The 13,514-nt window shown below is 35.4% G+C and overlaps 1 protein-coding gene across 1 annotated transcript in view; it reads right to left on the bottom strand.

The window, feature by feature from the left end:
- Nucleotides 1–258: 258 nt before the first annotated feature.
- The window catches only part of LOC101566280 (cleavage and polyadenylation specificity factor subunit 6-like), a 29,371-nt gene continuing 16,115 nt past the window's right edge, over nucleotides 259–13,514 (bottom strand). The window contains exons 8-12 of the mRNA XM_023716275.1: nucleotides 13,298–13,506; nucleotides 12,811–12,926; nucleotides 12,222–12,375; nucleotides 7,438–7,630; nucleotides 259–510 (exon numbers count right to left, since the gene is read on the bottom strand). Of these exons, the coding sequence (XP_023572043.1) occupies nucleotides 7,441–7,630; nucleotides 12,222–12,375; nucleotides 12,811–12,926; nucleotides 13,298–13,506 (669 nt within the window). The 3' untranslated portion in view covers nucleotides 259–510; nucleotides 7,438–7,440. The remainder of the gene's footprint in view (nucleotides 511–7,437; nucleotides 7,631–12,221; nucleotides 12,376–12,810; nucleotides 12,927–13,297; nucleotides 13,507–13,514) is intronic.

The following is a 13,514-nucleotide window of genomic DNA, read 5'->3' as shown; positions in this document are numbered from 1 at the left end:
AACATTATCTTTAGATATTGCTGAACACAAGACTTTCCCTGAGGTGTAAACATCAAATAACTTGAACAGCTTTACACATCAGCCCCATTAAACAGTTTATTACAACACTACATCTATTGTAATCAAAGTGGTGCTGTTTACAGACATTATCATATGAACGTTTTAACAAGAACAAACTACTATAAAAACAAGCATTTACTTGACTTTGTTTTTCCAATTGCTTGCACATTGTAATAGCCAAATGTATATAACCAGTAATAAAGTTGCAAAAGCTATTAACTTTTTTAATCACACAGGTTTCCTTCAAATAAAACAGTTAAGCAACATAAAAAATAAAAGTAGAGCTACTGGTTACCATTTATGCAGATTTGCTTTATTCAGATCTATTCCTGTTCAGTTTATCCATGAATCCTTACAGGTTCAGTTCAATCACAAGAAGCAAACTGCTGGACAAGCGTCACTTTTCCCCCATGAAGACTTTTATCCTGGAAGGTGTTCCTCTTCCTTCAGCTGTAATGTGTCAAAATTTGTGATGTAGATTTTGCTATTCCCATAATACACAGAAAAATGCTGGCTTAACTACACACACAAGTCGTGCAGCTACACCTCTGCTACGTACTAACACGAAGTAAGAAGTTACGGAAACTGTAGCTGCCTGTCTGGGGAGAAACGCTCCCAATTCATTGGAAGATTCAGAATGAGACATTCTGACTTTACTCTTCTTAAATATTGTCTTTCAAATTTAATGACTGAGACAGAAATGAAAATGCAGCAGCTACTGTTTCTGTGGTGATGGAAACAATTATAAGCCAGTTTCTAAAAATATGCATACTACAAAAATGGAAAATTGCTTCAATGACTTTAATGCAAATACTTTTCAATATGAACTCATTTACAATTAAGTGCTGAGCTGAATATAAAATGCAATAAATTTTACAAATTGACTTTATTTGACAGCATACAGGAACTTCTGCAATTGTTATAAACCAAATAGTGCTCTATGTTACAAAAGTTATAAATAGAAAGCTCAGTATGCACATTTAAATAAATGACATCCACATACAAATCTTTTGACATAATACAATTCGTGACATTCCCTTCCATGCTATTCCACTACTGGAATACTTAATATAGATAGTACATAAACTAAACCAAAACAAGCTGTGAATCTGTAATGATAAACTTCATCAAAAACTCACATAAAGTTAAAAAGGGAAATTGGTAAACTAAAAATCTTAATACATATTTATGCAAACTTCAGGTAGAAGTTCACAGAAGACTTAATTTGCATTAAATGATCAATGAAACACCAGCTATTTTAAATATAAGGAGGACATTGTAAAAGTGACTTAAGAGTCTAAAGGGTACAATGCTTTTTTTTTTTGTTTTGTGGTGGAAGATAAAAGTTCAAGCTGGCCCTGATCTCTTATGTAGCTCTCAGGCTGCCTTCCAACTTACAACAATCCTGCCTCAACCTCTCAAGTGCCAGGATTAAAGAGTACACTACCGCGTCTGGCTGCTCCACAATTTCTATCACAGTTGTAAGTTTTACCTCTATGTCCCTTTTCCCCTATGTTAAAAACATATTTATAAGGCATCAGTACACATACACATTGCCTAGCAATTAAAAACTTAAAGACCTTATTACACAAGGAAAAAAAACGTTAAAATCAAGATCTTTCTCTTCTAAATAATTTCAAAATACTTGTATTTTTTAAAGATACAAGCCATTCCTAATATTACCTTTTATTTTACCTTTATCTTATAATGATAAAGCTCATTTAGTGGAATTATTTTGTAGAGAAAAATGTAAAATGTCAGCTCTCAACTGCTTAGCACTTGGGATACCTATTTGTCTGTCTACTTTTTTACTACCTAGCTAGCTGGGGGACCAAACCCAGGGCCACACGGTGTGCTAAGCAATGCACTTTAAAAAGCTGGCAGGGGCTAGGATAGCTTAGCAGTAGTCTAAGCACCTGCTGGCAAGTGCAAGGACGCAGGTTCAGTCCCTGACACCATATGCCATGCCGGCCCTGGAACTCTGGGCACACAATGCTGGCCACTGAAACCAGGTGTGATAGTGCATGCCTATAATCCCAGCACTTGGGGGGCTGAGACAGGAGGATCACTATGAGCCCAAGCTGAGTAGTGAGACCCTGCATCACATAAGTAAGATTTAAAAAAAAATGTTTAAAGGTTCTAAAAGTATTACATAGGGCTGGTGAGATGGCTCAGTGGTCTAAAGCACCTACTTAGAACATGCTTAGCAAAGCACAAGAACCACTGTTCAATCCCCCAGCACCACATGCCAGCCAGCCCCGCCCCCTGGTGGGCTAAGCTGGCCACACACATACACACACACACAATAAATAAATTTTAAAAAATAAATAAATAAAAAATAAAAATAAAAGTATTACATAAAGCATATGCTTTAATTTTAAAACTGAGAAATCAATAAACCTTGCTACTACAAAAACATGTTATTTACTTAAATTTTCTGTAGTGTTGAACAGATTAAGAGGGTCACTAAGAGGAAAAATTATTTAAAATCAGTTGAAATCAGTGAGCAACACAAAAATATTTAATCCTTCCAAAAAAACATACACTGCATACTGCCACTGTATCTTACCCCAACAGAGAATTTTACTACTTTCCATATAGTGAATCCTATTCATGAAGTTACAATATACATCTTATTTCTTGCTTGATTATACTTCATAGGTAAGTCTTCACTATTAATCTTAATTTTCACCATACAGATATAAAATTTGGGGGATAGTCATTTCTATTTCTCAACATTTTACATTTATTTATCCACTTGGATATACAAATTTTACAGTCTCAAAAGGAAGCAAATTTAAAGGCAATACAACCCATTTCCAATAATCCAATTCCACATAAGTCTAAAATGTCTAAATAGACATCTACATAAACAAAGATGTCAAAAAGAAACGTGAGAGTAACAAATACATTCAATGCTCATGTTCTCAGAAAATCAGTGCATCAAATCTATGTCAAAGCCACACAATTAGTTATCGGTTACTAAAAAAAAAGTTGTGTCAACAGCTATTTAAACAACTAAGATGACAAATGAAATCTAGTGCTCCCAGCATCTGTAAATTAATGTGAGCATTAAGTAAAATGTCAAAACACAGAGAAGTGCCTGCATGTTTAGGTAATTAATATACCATTAAGTATATTAATAGTAGATCATGGCAGTCATCTTTTAAGACAAACAGAGCTTTTTTAAAATAGATTTTAATATAAATAGATTGAACTAAAATACTTTTTATATAATTGTACAGTTGTACTTTTTAATTCAATGAAACAAAGTTTACTATATCTGAAAATTTCTCCTTTGATTAGGCAATAAAGTGGGCAAGAAAAACAACAGTATAAATTACACGGTAATAACTCTTTTAAATATAAATGTCTTCTTACAACATACTACACAAAAGCAATTTTGTTTATTGTAGATGTTTACAGAAAGTTCCTTGCTATCAAAACACTTCATGTTAAAAAAAAAAAAAAAAAAACACTTCATGTTAATCTATCTGTGGACATAGTACTTACCTCATTAAAAAAATTTTTTTCACTCAATATAAAATGTATATACAATTGTTGCTTTAGGCAATCTACTAAATACTAGAAATAAACTACATCATAAAGGAAAAAATAAAAATAAAACAGCTTTACCCCTAAAACAGTCACAAAACAGCCATTTCAAAGTAAGCTATTTGGTATGAGAATCCACTGTGACAGTGCAAACATCCTACCAAGAGGACAAACTCATAAATTTGGATAGCATAAGTGGTACCCTTGCCCTCAACTGGTGTTATTAGGCTTTCATTAAACAATACTGACTACTAAATATTCATTCAAAACAATACTCAAAAAGATCTAAGTTACAGAATGAAACACCGGTAGTAAATTTCACACTGAGATGAAGGTGAAAGAGCAAGGTGACTCACATTAGCATTCAACTTTTTTAAACAAAGCATTAATCATTTATAAACAAAACTATATTCTTCAACCACAGTGAGCAAAACACATCATCCACGGGATCACTTCCTACCCTCTCTTGTCACTGCAAGCCAGTAACTGTACAGTAGACAGGGTTTGCAAATATTACTAAAAGCAAGGAAATTAGAGCTAAAGTATTGAAAGCTAGAATATCCAGACAAAACAGTAGCTACAATGTGTGGGGAAACACATAACTGGATTTGTAAGGCAGGACTCAGATGATCTAAGAGTTGCAAAAATAGTTTTTAAATCTTATTATTACCAGTCATCATTCACGCCAGGTAACCAGGATAATCTGATTTTCACAAAAGCCTCAATGTAACACTAAATCCTAAGGAGATGTAATATCTTCCAACATTAGTAAAGAACATTTTTTAGGTTTTCACCCAAATTAACACAAAATGAACTGAATTAAGCAATACAAAGCATTTAAGTCCTGTGTAGTAATAACAGAATCTAACAGCATGATACACATGGCAGAAGTGGTCACAATCAAGGAAATGTGGTTACTTAATCCAGATCCCCATATACAAAACATTGATAAAGGTATAATGGCTTGAGAATACGTAAAACCTCGTAACATGGGGAGAGGGAAAGCCTGAGTAAAGAGTATTTTTAAAATAATGTTTTAATTATTCTTCAGTATAAAACATAAACATAAATTTGCTGAATAGTACTGTTCCAACACATAGTAAGAATACAACTTTAAAATAACTATGAAAGCAAAATCATTTCCATTAAGACACATACAATTTAAAATCACTTATTTTGCTCAGAGTGGTCTCAGAATAGAGGCAAAAAATACAAAATAAGCACAATGTATTTACATACTACAATTTACAATATTTTCTCATTAAATTATAATTTATTTGAAATTAGATATTGAATGTTTCTGGTAAAACTAATACATTTTTAAATGAGAATGTAATTAACATTCATTATTCAACAGTTCAAACACAAAAAAAAAATAAGATGGGACAGACATTAACAGTTTGCCAACATCATTAACTTTTAACTTTGTGGCCATTCATCACCATTTTAATAACACATTACATTATCACTTATGTACAAACTGATTACTGACATTCACTTTAGCTTTCAAGTCACTCTTACTCCACTTATTCCATGTAAGATTTACATGAAAGCTCAAAAGGACTCATATTTAAAAACTTCTAAAGAGGTCAACAACAGACCTTATCATGTTGGTAACAAAATTTGTAAATAGTTTTAAGTATTTCACTTGAATATATTTAATTCCGGTCCCCACCCTTATTTTATGTCTACTTTCACAATAAATACTGTTTGGGGTAGCAAAGATACAATAATCCAGGATAACAATTTTTTTTTTTTGATTGGAAAGATTTATGTAAAATTTTGCTTGGATGAAGGCATATAACAATATTACAACTCAATTCTGATTAATGTACAAACAAAACATGGGAATTTTGGTATGATACATCAGTGACTAAAAAATGTCAACAATAGTTATCAAGTGAGGAATTCATAGTTAATGTCTGAATGTAATGAAACTCAAGTCATGATATATATATGTATATTAGGTCCACTCATGCTAGAATGTATATTCAAACTATTTAAAATTAACAATGGACTTTTCATAAGAATTTACTTGGCTGACTATGCTAGCTTTACTAAGAAAGCTAGAAAACTGTCATTAATCTCCAATACAATACAGACTGATTTAGAAGACCCTTGATGGGTACCACGGAACATCAATTTCAGAGATGACTGAAAATACTCAAATTTCAAAACCGTGTCTTCAGTAACTAAGTTGGTAAGTTAGAAAAGTCTAAAAAAAAAATAACTTACTGAGCTTGTAACCACCCTATAAATAAAATGGCTACAGAGTTAACTATCTCAAATACTCTGGTCAACCACCGTAAGCAACTACTGAACATTATTTTTTTTCAAAAGATGGCAATTCAGGGATAAAAAGCTACATCTTTAAAAAAGCTACATCAGTAAAATTTAGTGCTTAGATTTACATGATACAACAATATTTGTACTTCCAAAAGCAATGACCAATTTCAGTAAGATTAGTTTTTAAAATGGAAGATGCTTTGTCTCATATTAAAATGTTTTGAGACATACTAAAATCTTAATACAATACATGAACTGTGTAAGAATTTTTAATACATATTTAAACTATATACTCAAAATGCAAATGGGCCTTCTCAATTCAAAAAGCCTTTAAAATTACAAATAATGTAACAGCTTTTTGTGTTTCATAAAAGATTTACATGCTTTATTTTTTACAAGTGTTATTCAAAATGATTCATTTGTTAATATTTATCTATCGTGGCCAAAGGAACTGCTCTTCTGTCACAGTTACATACACTCGACAAAGCCTGTGATTTTGCCCATTACAATTTAAATACTAACAGTTACCAAAACTAAATGTTCACTGTCTTCCATGATCACTAAAAATAACCAGATAAAGAGGATTTACCTAGGAATGCTGTATTTTAATCCTAATTCAATGTGGATAGGCCACCAACATAAGGAGAAAACTTTTTGCTTATAGAGCAACCTCTGTGTCACACACACAAGATTCAGTTTCCCCCTTCACATGAATAAATGCTATTCACAAGTACAAAAATAAAATTACATGTGGAAATGAAGTATAAACAGACAATTTTCCCCACTTTATGAAAAAATGTACACAAGAAATAGTTGTAAAATACAGAAAAAAAGACAATGATTATGGTTTATGAATGAAACATCAAAGAAAATTATTTCAAGGTGATTCTAACGGGGGATGCAGGGCTTGATACAATTTAAAAATTTTAAGTTTGTAATTTGAACCCATTTTAATTTAGTAACATATATTTTCTTTGCAAATTAACAGTATTTCTTCTAAAACAAAACCTAGATGCCAGGAACACAGTCCACTCCCTAAATTTTTTTTTTTTAAAAGAAAAAAAGCTCTTTCAAAGTTGAGAAAACATTCTCTTGTATTTATAAACTATTACAGTGTTCAACTTTCTTTACAAGTTTTAGGGACAAATGAGCTTAAGGCAATATAAATTTTTTTTTTTTAAAATCCAAGCACACTAAAGTATTTTAAATCATATGCAAACTATGTATATGATTAAAAAATTCTCAATTTGTAGATTTTAGAAGTGCACAATGAGTCCTCTTGATTATTTTTCTTGCTTTAAGACCATTAATAATCTGAAACCTAAGAACTGGTAACTCATCAATAGAACATTGAAGGATAAAAATGTCAGAATTTTTACCTGTGATCACTTACCTGCTATTTGTCTCAGATGTTTCCAGAACAAGTACTTGGATCATTTAAATGTAGGTACATACTGTATGAACAACAGCCCTGGAGTTATAATAATCACTGTTAATAATACTCACGTTAAATGTAACAGGAACAAGAATACCTACCTTCTAACGATGACGATACTCTCGCTCTCGGTCCCGCTCTCGGTCCCGATCTCGGTCCCGGTCCCGGTGTCTCTCTCTCTCCCTGCTTCTCTCTCTATAGTAATCATCATGGCGATCTCTGCTACGGGATTTATGACGCCGACTCTTTTCTCGTGATCTACTATGGTCCCTCTCTCTTGATCGTTCACGTCTTCTAAAAGAAATTACTGGATTAATGCTCTCCATAATTGGATAGTTAAAATGATACTCAGTAGCTTCCCTCCCCATTTGTGCTTTCATTTATTCAGTTAACCATGGCCTGAAATATTAAATGAGAAATTCCAAAAACAAACAGTAACTTATAAATTGAATATTATACTGAACAAAGTGATGAAATCTCAGTCCTGGCTTAGCCCTTGGTGCAGCGCATCCACACTGTATACGCTACCTGCCCATAAGTCTTTAGTAGCTCTCTTCAGTGATTAGATAAGACTGCTGTGGGTTAGCAGTGTTCATGTGCAAGTAACCTTTATTGTATTGTAACCATGGCCCCAAAACACAAGAGTAATACTATTTGCAACTTTGACAAGGTTCCTCAAGTGAAAAGGCAAAAGAAGTTTTTGATTTCTTAAGAAAACATCATTACTGAAGTTGCTAGGAAGCTATGAAAAGAAATTTGTGCTTCTTTTATGGGAACACCTCAAAATGCAAGTTACAGCCAGTGTGTAAGTGCTTAGCTAAGATGGAGATGACACCGGTTTACAGTTCCAAATTATCTGACGGTTCAGGAATCCACTGGGGTCTTAGAACACAGCCATGTAAGCGGAGACACTATGTTTTGATGTTTTATGTCATATAACAACTCTCTACGAGAACAAAATTATGGGGCTGGTGAGATGGCTCAGTAGAGTAAGTGCTTCCCTGGCAAGCGCAAGGGCCTGAGTTCAATCCCCAGTTCCACCAAGAAAAAAGAACAAAATTATGTAATACAGTTTTAAAAACATCTAAGGTAGCAAAATATCGTGGCATAGTTGAGACTATCCTGTCCTGTCAATACTGATGACTGGGGGCCTGGCCTTAGCTCAGTACTTTAAGTGGCTGCTTCCACCAAGCTGTCAGGCTCAGGTGGCTCTAGTTCGATCCCCACAACTCTCCAGCCAGTCAAACAAGCCCTGAGGGCATTCTGAGCAAAAAAAAAAAAAAAAAAAATACTGATGACTACTAAATCATCAATAAGCATAAACCAAAAATTACATTTTTAGAACTATCTACACCACACGCTGCACTGGCCCCATGCTGACCCTGCACCTCCAATGATAACAGTCCAGGCGTGGTGGCGCATGCCTGTGATCCCAGCACTGGGAAGGCTGAGACAGGAAGATCACTACAAGGCCAAGCTGCATAGTGAGTCCCTGTACCAAATACATAAATCATAAATAAATAAATCTATAAAATATTGAAAAATATAAATATGTATCACCTATTGAAATTAGTAACCTAAAACACACATCATAGTTACTAAATAAACACACGAACAGAGAAAATGTCAAATTAACATTTAGAATATAGATCTTTTTAAAGTAAAAAATTCACAAAAATCCCCCAAAATACAACTTAAACATAAATATTATCCATCTAGTAACATGTTATCCAAATGTATATGGATGGCTGTCTACATTCTACATCTGTGGGTTCTCTATTCATAGTCAACTAACCAGATTGAAAATATCTGGCAAAAAATTGTAACTATACAAGAACATGCAAATTGTTTAATACCTAAACAATATATAGGCAGTCAGAGAGCCCTTCCAGGAAAAATTTTAATCAAAATTAAAGGTTGGTAATGTGATATTTTAAGTTTATTCTTTTTTCTTCTTTTCGTATTTTAGGGAAGGGTCTCACTACTAGGTTGGACTCACAGTGATCCGCCTGTTTACAGCCTCCCGAGAGCTGGGGTTACAGGCGCGCACCACCATGCCATCTCAACTGCTGCCTCCGTGTGCCCCTTGGGGTAGGGCTGGCACAGCAGGCCTGGGGATCGAGCCCCCAGACCCTGTGCCTACTTGCAGGCACTTTAAAAGCTTATTTTCTTAAAAAAAAAAAAAAAAAACAGAAGAGAAGAGAAGGGAAAAAAAAGATAACACTGGCCAAGCCATAGTGAGACAGAAAACGTTTTCTTTCGGACCAGAGAGCTACAGGAGGCCTACGAGTTCACCAAGTATCATATGGACTTCGCAAGGGCATTTACCAAGTACGGCGTACACCTGTACTCCCAGCACTCAAGACGGCTGAGGCAGGAGGAGCACTGTGAGTCCAAGACCAGCAGAAGGAAGGCAATGTCTCAAAAACCACAAAAAAAAAAAAAAAAGACAGAATGCGAAGAGCTGAGGAGACAGCGGCAGCTGGCTGGGGGCTTTGAAGCAATTCCTGCAATGGGAGTTAATCCGTGGCTCACCCCTTTCTTACTCTTATCACTCTGATTCCTGTGTGGGGACAGTAGGGGACAGTAGGGGGCTGTAGGGAAAGGAAAACTGAATGACGCATCTTGAGATGCATTTGGGAGCAGCATACAGCCCTGCTAGCTTCTGATCCAGCGAGCCACGATCTGGGGTACTGGGCTGGCATGGCACTGCCTTCACGGCAGCCATCTTTGGGCCCTGCGGTCCTGGGGCTGGGCTGGGGTGGGCAGGGCAGCACGACAGTGAGCCTGGGCTAGGAGCATCTCTGTCGTTTGTCAAAAATGTCTCTATCCTTTGACCAACCTTATAGATTTGTTTTTGCCTTAAAATTTTTAATGAAGGGCCAGGGAGATGGCTCAGTCAAATAAGCACTTCCCTGGCAAGCGCAAGGGCCTGTGTTCAATCCCCGGTTCCACAAAAAAAGAAGAAAAAAAAATTTTTTTTAATGAAATGTGAGTTGTCTATGATGAATTTTTGTGATCACTAATAAATCTGTTAAGTGAGGTTAAGGACAAAAAATATATATAAATGACTTTCCATAGCATTTACATCAGGTATTTTAAAGGAAGAAATGCTTTTAAGTACACAGAAGTAAACAGCAGGAGGGAGGAAAAATTAAAGTACATGAGATGTATATAGATTACACACAAGCATTTTATGTAAGAAACTTGAGCATCAGCAGGTTAGGATCCTGAGTCACCCTAAAATCGACCCCTTCAATATCAAGGGGCTACTGTATGTTAAGTATCTGTTTTGCATTCTTAGCTAACCAAAATATGACTTATCTACACTCCACTAAATGTGAAGGGGTGAAGGTTAGGCAAAAATGCCTCATAACTGCAACCAGTAGAGAGCACTGATATTGCATTCCTGTTGTATTTTATAAGCAGAACTACCTTAAAAAAGATTTTTTTAAACCAAAGTTCAAAGTCTAAAAAGCATCTTAGAAATTCTACACTCATAAAAAGGAACTAACAACTGTCTATAAGTCATGCATTTCTGAACTAGACAGCTAGACTGAAGCACTAGTACATGTTGAGTTCCTCAATCATGTAGAATTTCTGGCTCTGGAGTTAAAATATTAAAGACAATGCATGTTTAAGATCTTTAGCTATGACAAATTTGTTCAGATACAATGATCCTTAGTGGGTCACACTAGTTAACACGGAGTTGAAGGCCACGCCCAAGACAAACTTCCTCCGTTAATGGAGACAACTCTACTTCCAGATAAAAGTACACTTGTGACTGGTTTAAGAACACTACGTGAGGGGCTGGGGAGATGGCTCAGTAGAATAAGCACTTCCCTGGCAAGCACAAGGCCTGAGTTCAATTCCTGGTTCCACAAAAAAAAAAAAAAAAAAAAAAGAACACTATGTGAAGATTAAATAGCAAAATATACAAAATTTCAAGATTAGAAGAAATGCTAAAAAAAACAAACTACTAAAGTAAAAAAAGAAAAAAATATTAAGTAAATCATCTATTCATTCAACAAACACTCTGTATCAGGCAATGTTTAAAGGATAGCTAAGAGCATTCTCATCATTTAAAGATGTTCTCATATGAGGGGGAAAAAGCCATTAATAACAAAATTTTCACACATGAAATATGAAAAATAAATATGATATGACAGACTAACCAGGGAGATGACTCTTCAAAATGAGAATAAGCTGAGACACGATGGCTATGAAGCCAAATGTGTGACAGATAGGAAAAGGGTTTCCAGCAGAAAGAATGTCAAGCACTAAGTCAGTGAGGAGGTCAAATGTTAGACATGTCCACCAGAAAAAGGGAAACCAATGTGTGTGGCAAGAGGTACAAGACGAGGCTAAAACATAAACATTACCCGAAGAGGAAACAGAAGCCACATGGTGTCTCCAATTCACAATTTTATTCTAAGCAGAAGCTTTTGAAGGATTTTTAAGCAAATAAATAACCTGACATTTGACTTGGTATTAAAAAACCTATTGTGGCTGCTGAGTAAACAGTAAGTGAAATAAAAATCTTATTTTAAAAACCCAAACACTACTGTCTCCTTTTGTTAACTACAATTTCAAAAAGACATTAAGGGACCAGTGAGCTAGCTCAGTGGACTAAGGTGCCTTACTAGGGAAGCTGAGGAACAGGGGTTTGATCCTGGGCACCACATGATGCGCTAGCCCCGCCCCCAGGGCAGGCTGAACTGGCCATGTGGCTGGGCTTAGTGGTGCACTCCTGTAATCCCAGCACTGAGGAGGCTGACAGTGGAAGGATCACCACAAGTCTGAGGTGTGTAGTGAGATCCTGCACCAACCAAACACATTCAAAAAAAAAAAAAAAAAAAAAAAAAATAAGACAGGAAAGTTTTACCTCGATCCAGAACCATATGACTTGGATTCAATTCCATGAAGACAATCTTGCAAAGAGCTAATGAGAACTTTGCAGCGATCATCAGCGGACACTTTGGATTGTTTAATTAAAGAAATTGCAGTAACCAATGTCTCAATAGCACTCCCATAATCACCTGCAGGGGAGAAGAAAAGAGTTCATGGGAAATATTGTTTCTGAAATGTCTGAAATCAAACCATTTGGGGGTAAAAATAATAAAAGCATCTTATAATACAGTTTAAGTTTTAAAGTGACTACAGAAGATTAATGCTTAAGTGTTTTGAAATTTACAAAAGCATTTTATATAATAAAATTGAGTTATCGCTTATAAAACAAGTTATCATTTTTACAAATAAAAAAATGAGCTGCTTTAAGAGTTTTGAACCACTGACTGTCAAAGGTTAGCACTAAATTTCAACCTAACTGTTCAACATTGAGGCTCTTTCCATATGCACTGTGACATACAGCTTTCTTCAGTGCTCTTCAAATAAAGTCATATGTAATGATTTGGGCACATAAAAAATACATGTAACATAAATAAGAAATACCGATACTTGAAAAATATACAAACCAGCACTGGCATCAGACACAGCTCTTGAAATAGCACTGCTTGAGATTGCCCTATTTCTATTCATGATTTCTTCAAACTCTGCTTCACTCAAAGGTGTTCTTGCAGTATCCATTTCCCTATAAAAGAATTTTTAATTGTTACCCAACAGATTTTCTAAGTTACTCAAAACATTATAAACCAATTCATACTAGCAGTCCTTTATGGTTATTTGCCAGACTGAAGTATTTTGTAAGAGCATAAGTCTAAGCAAAATAGTGTCTCTCAGCTAAGATCAAGTAGCAGTTGAAAGAAACCCCATCTTTCTTGAGGGTAGAAATGCTATATTTACATTTTCTTTCTTTTTTTTTTTGAGACAAGGTCTTATTATGCAGTCCAGGGTGGCTTCAACCTCACAGCAACAGCAATCCTCCTGCTTACTGGTAGATTACCCAGAATCATTGTTTTTCTTTTTCACTGAGCAAATATTCATTGTTACATACTAACTCACCTCCCAGGGGGGCCATAGTCACCCCTATCATATGGAGGAGCTCGGCCATATGGATCTGTTGGTGGCGGACCTCGACTATCTGATGTAGGCATGCCGCTGTTAGTTGGTGGAGGAAAGAAAGCTGGATTCACATGTGGAGCTGGCGGTGGGGCACCTGGAGGTGGTCCCGGAAGATGCGGCGGAGGAGCAAGTGTAAGGGGTGGCCCTAGTGGACCAG

This window comes from Octodon degus, unplaced genomic scaffold (assembly GCF_000260255.1).
Source record: "Octodon degus isolate 3935 unplaced genomic scaffold, OctDeg1.0 scaffold00047, whole genome shotgun sequence".
NCBI classification, from domain to species: domain Eukaryota; kingdom Metazoa; phylum Chordata; class Mammalia; order Rodentia; family Octodontidae; genus Octodon; species Octodon degus.
The sequence above is the reverse complement of the archived record's forward strand: the minus strand, read 5'-3'. Positions and strand labels throughout refer to the sequence as shown.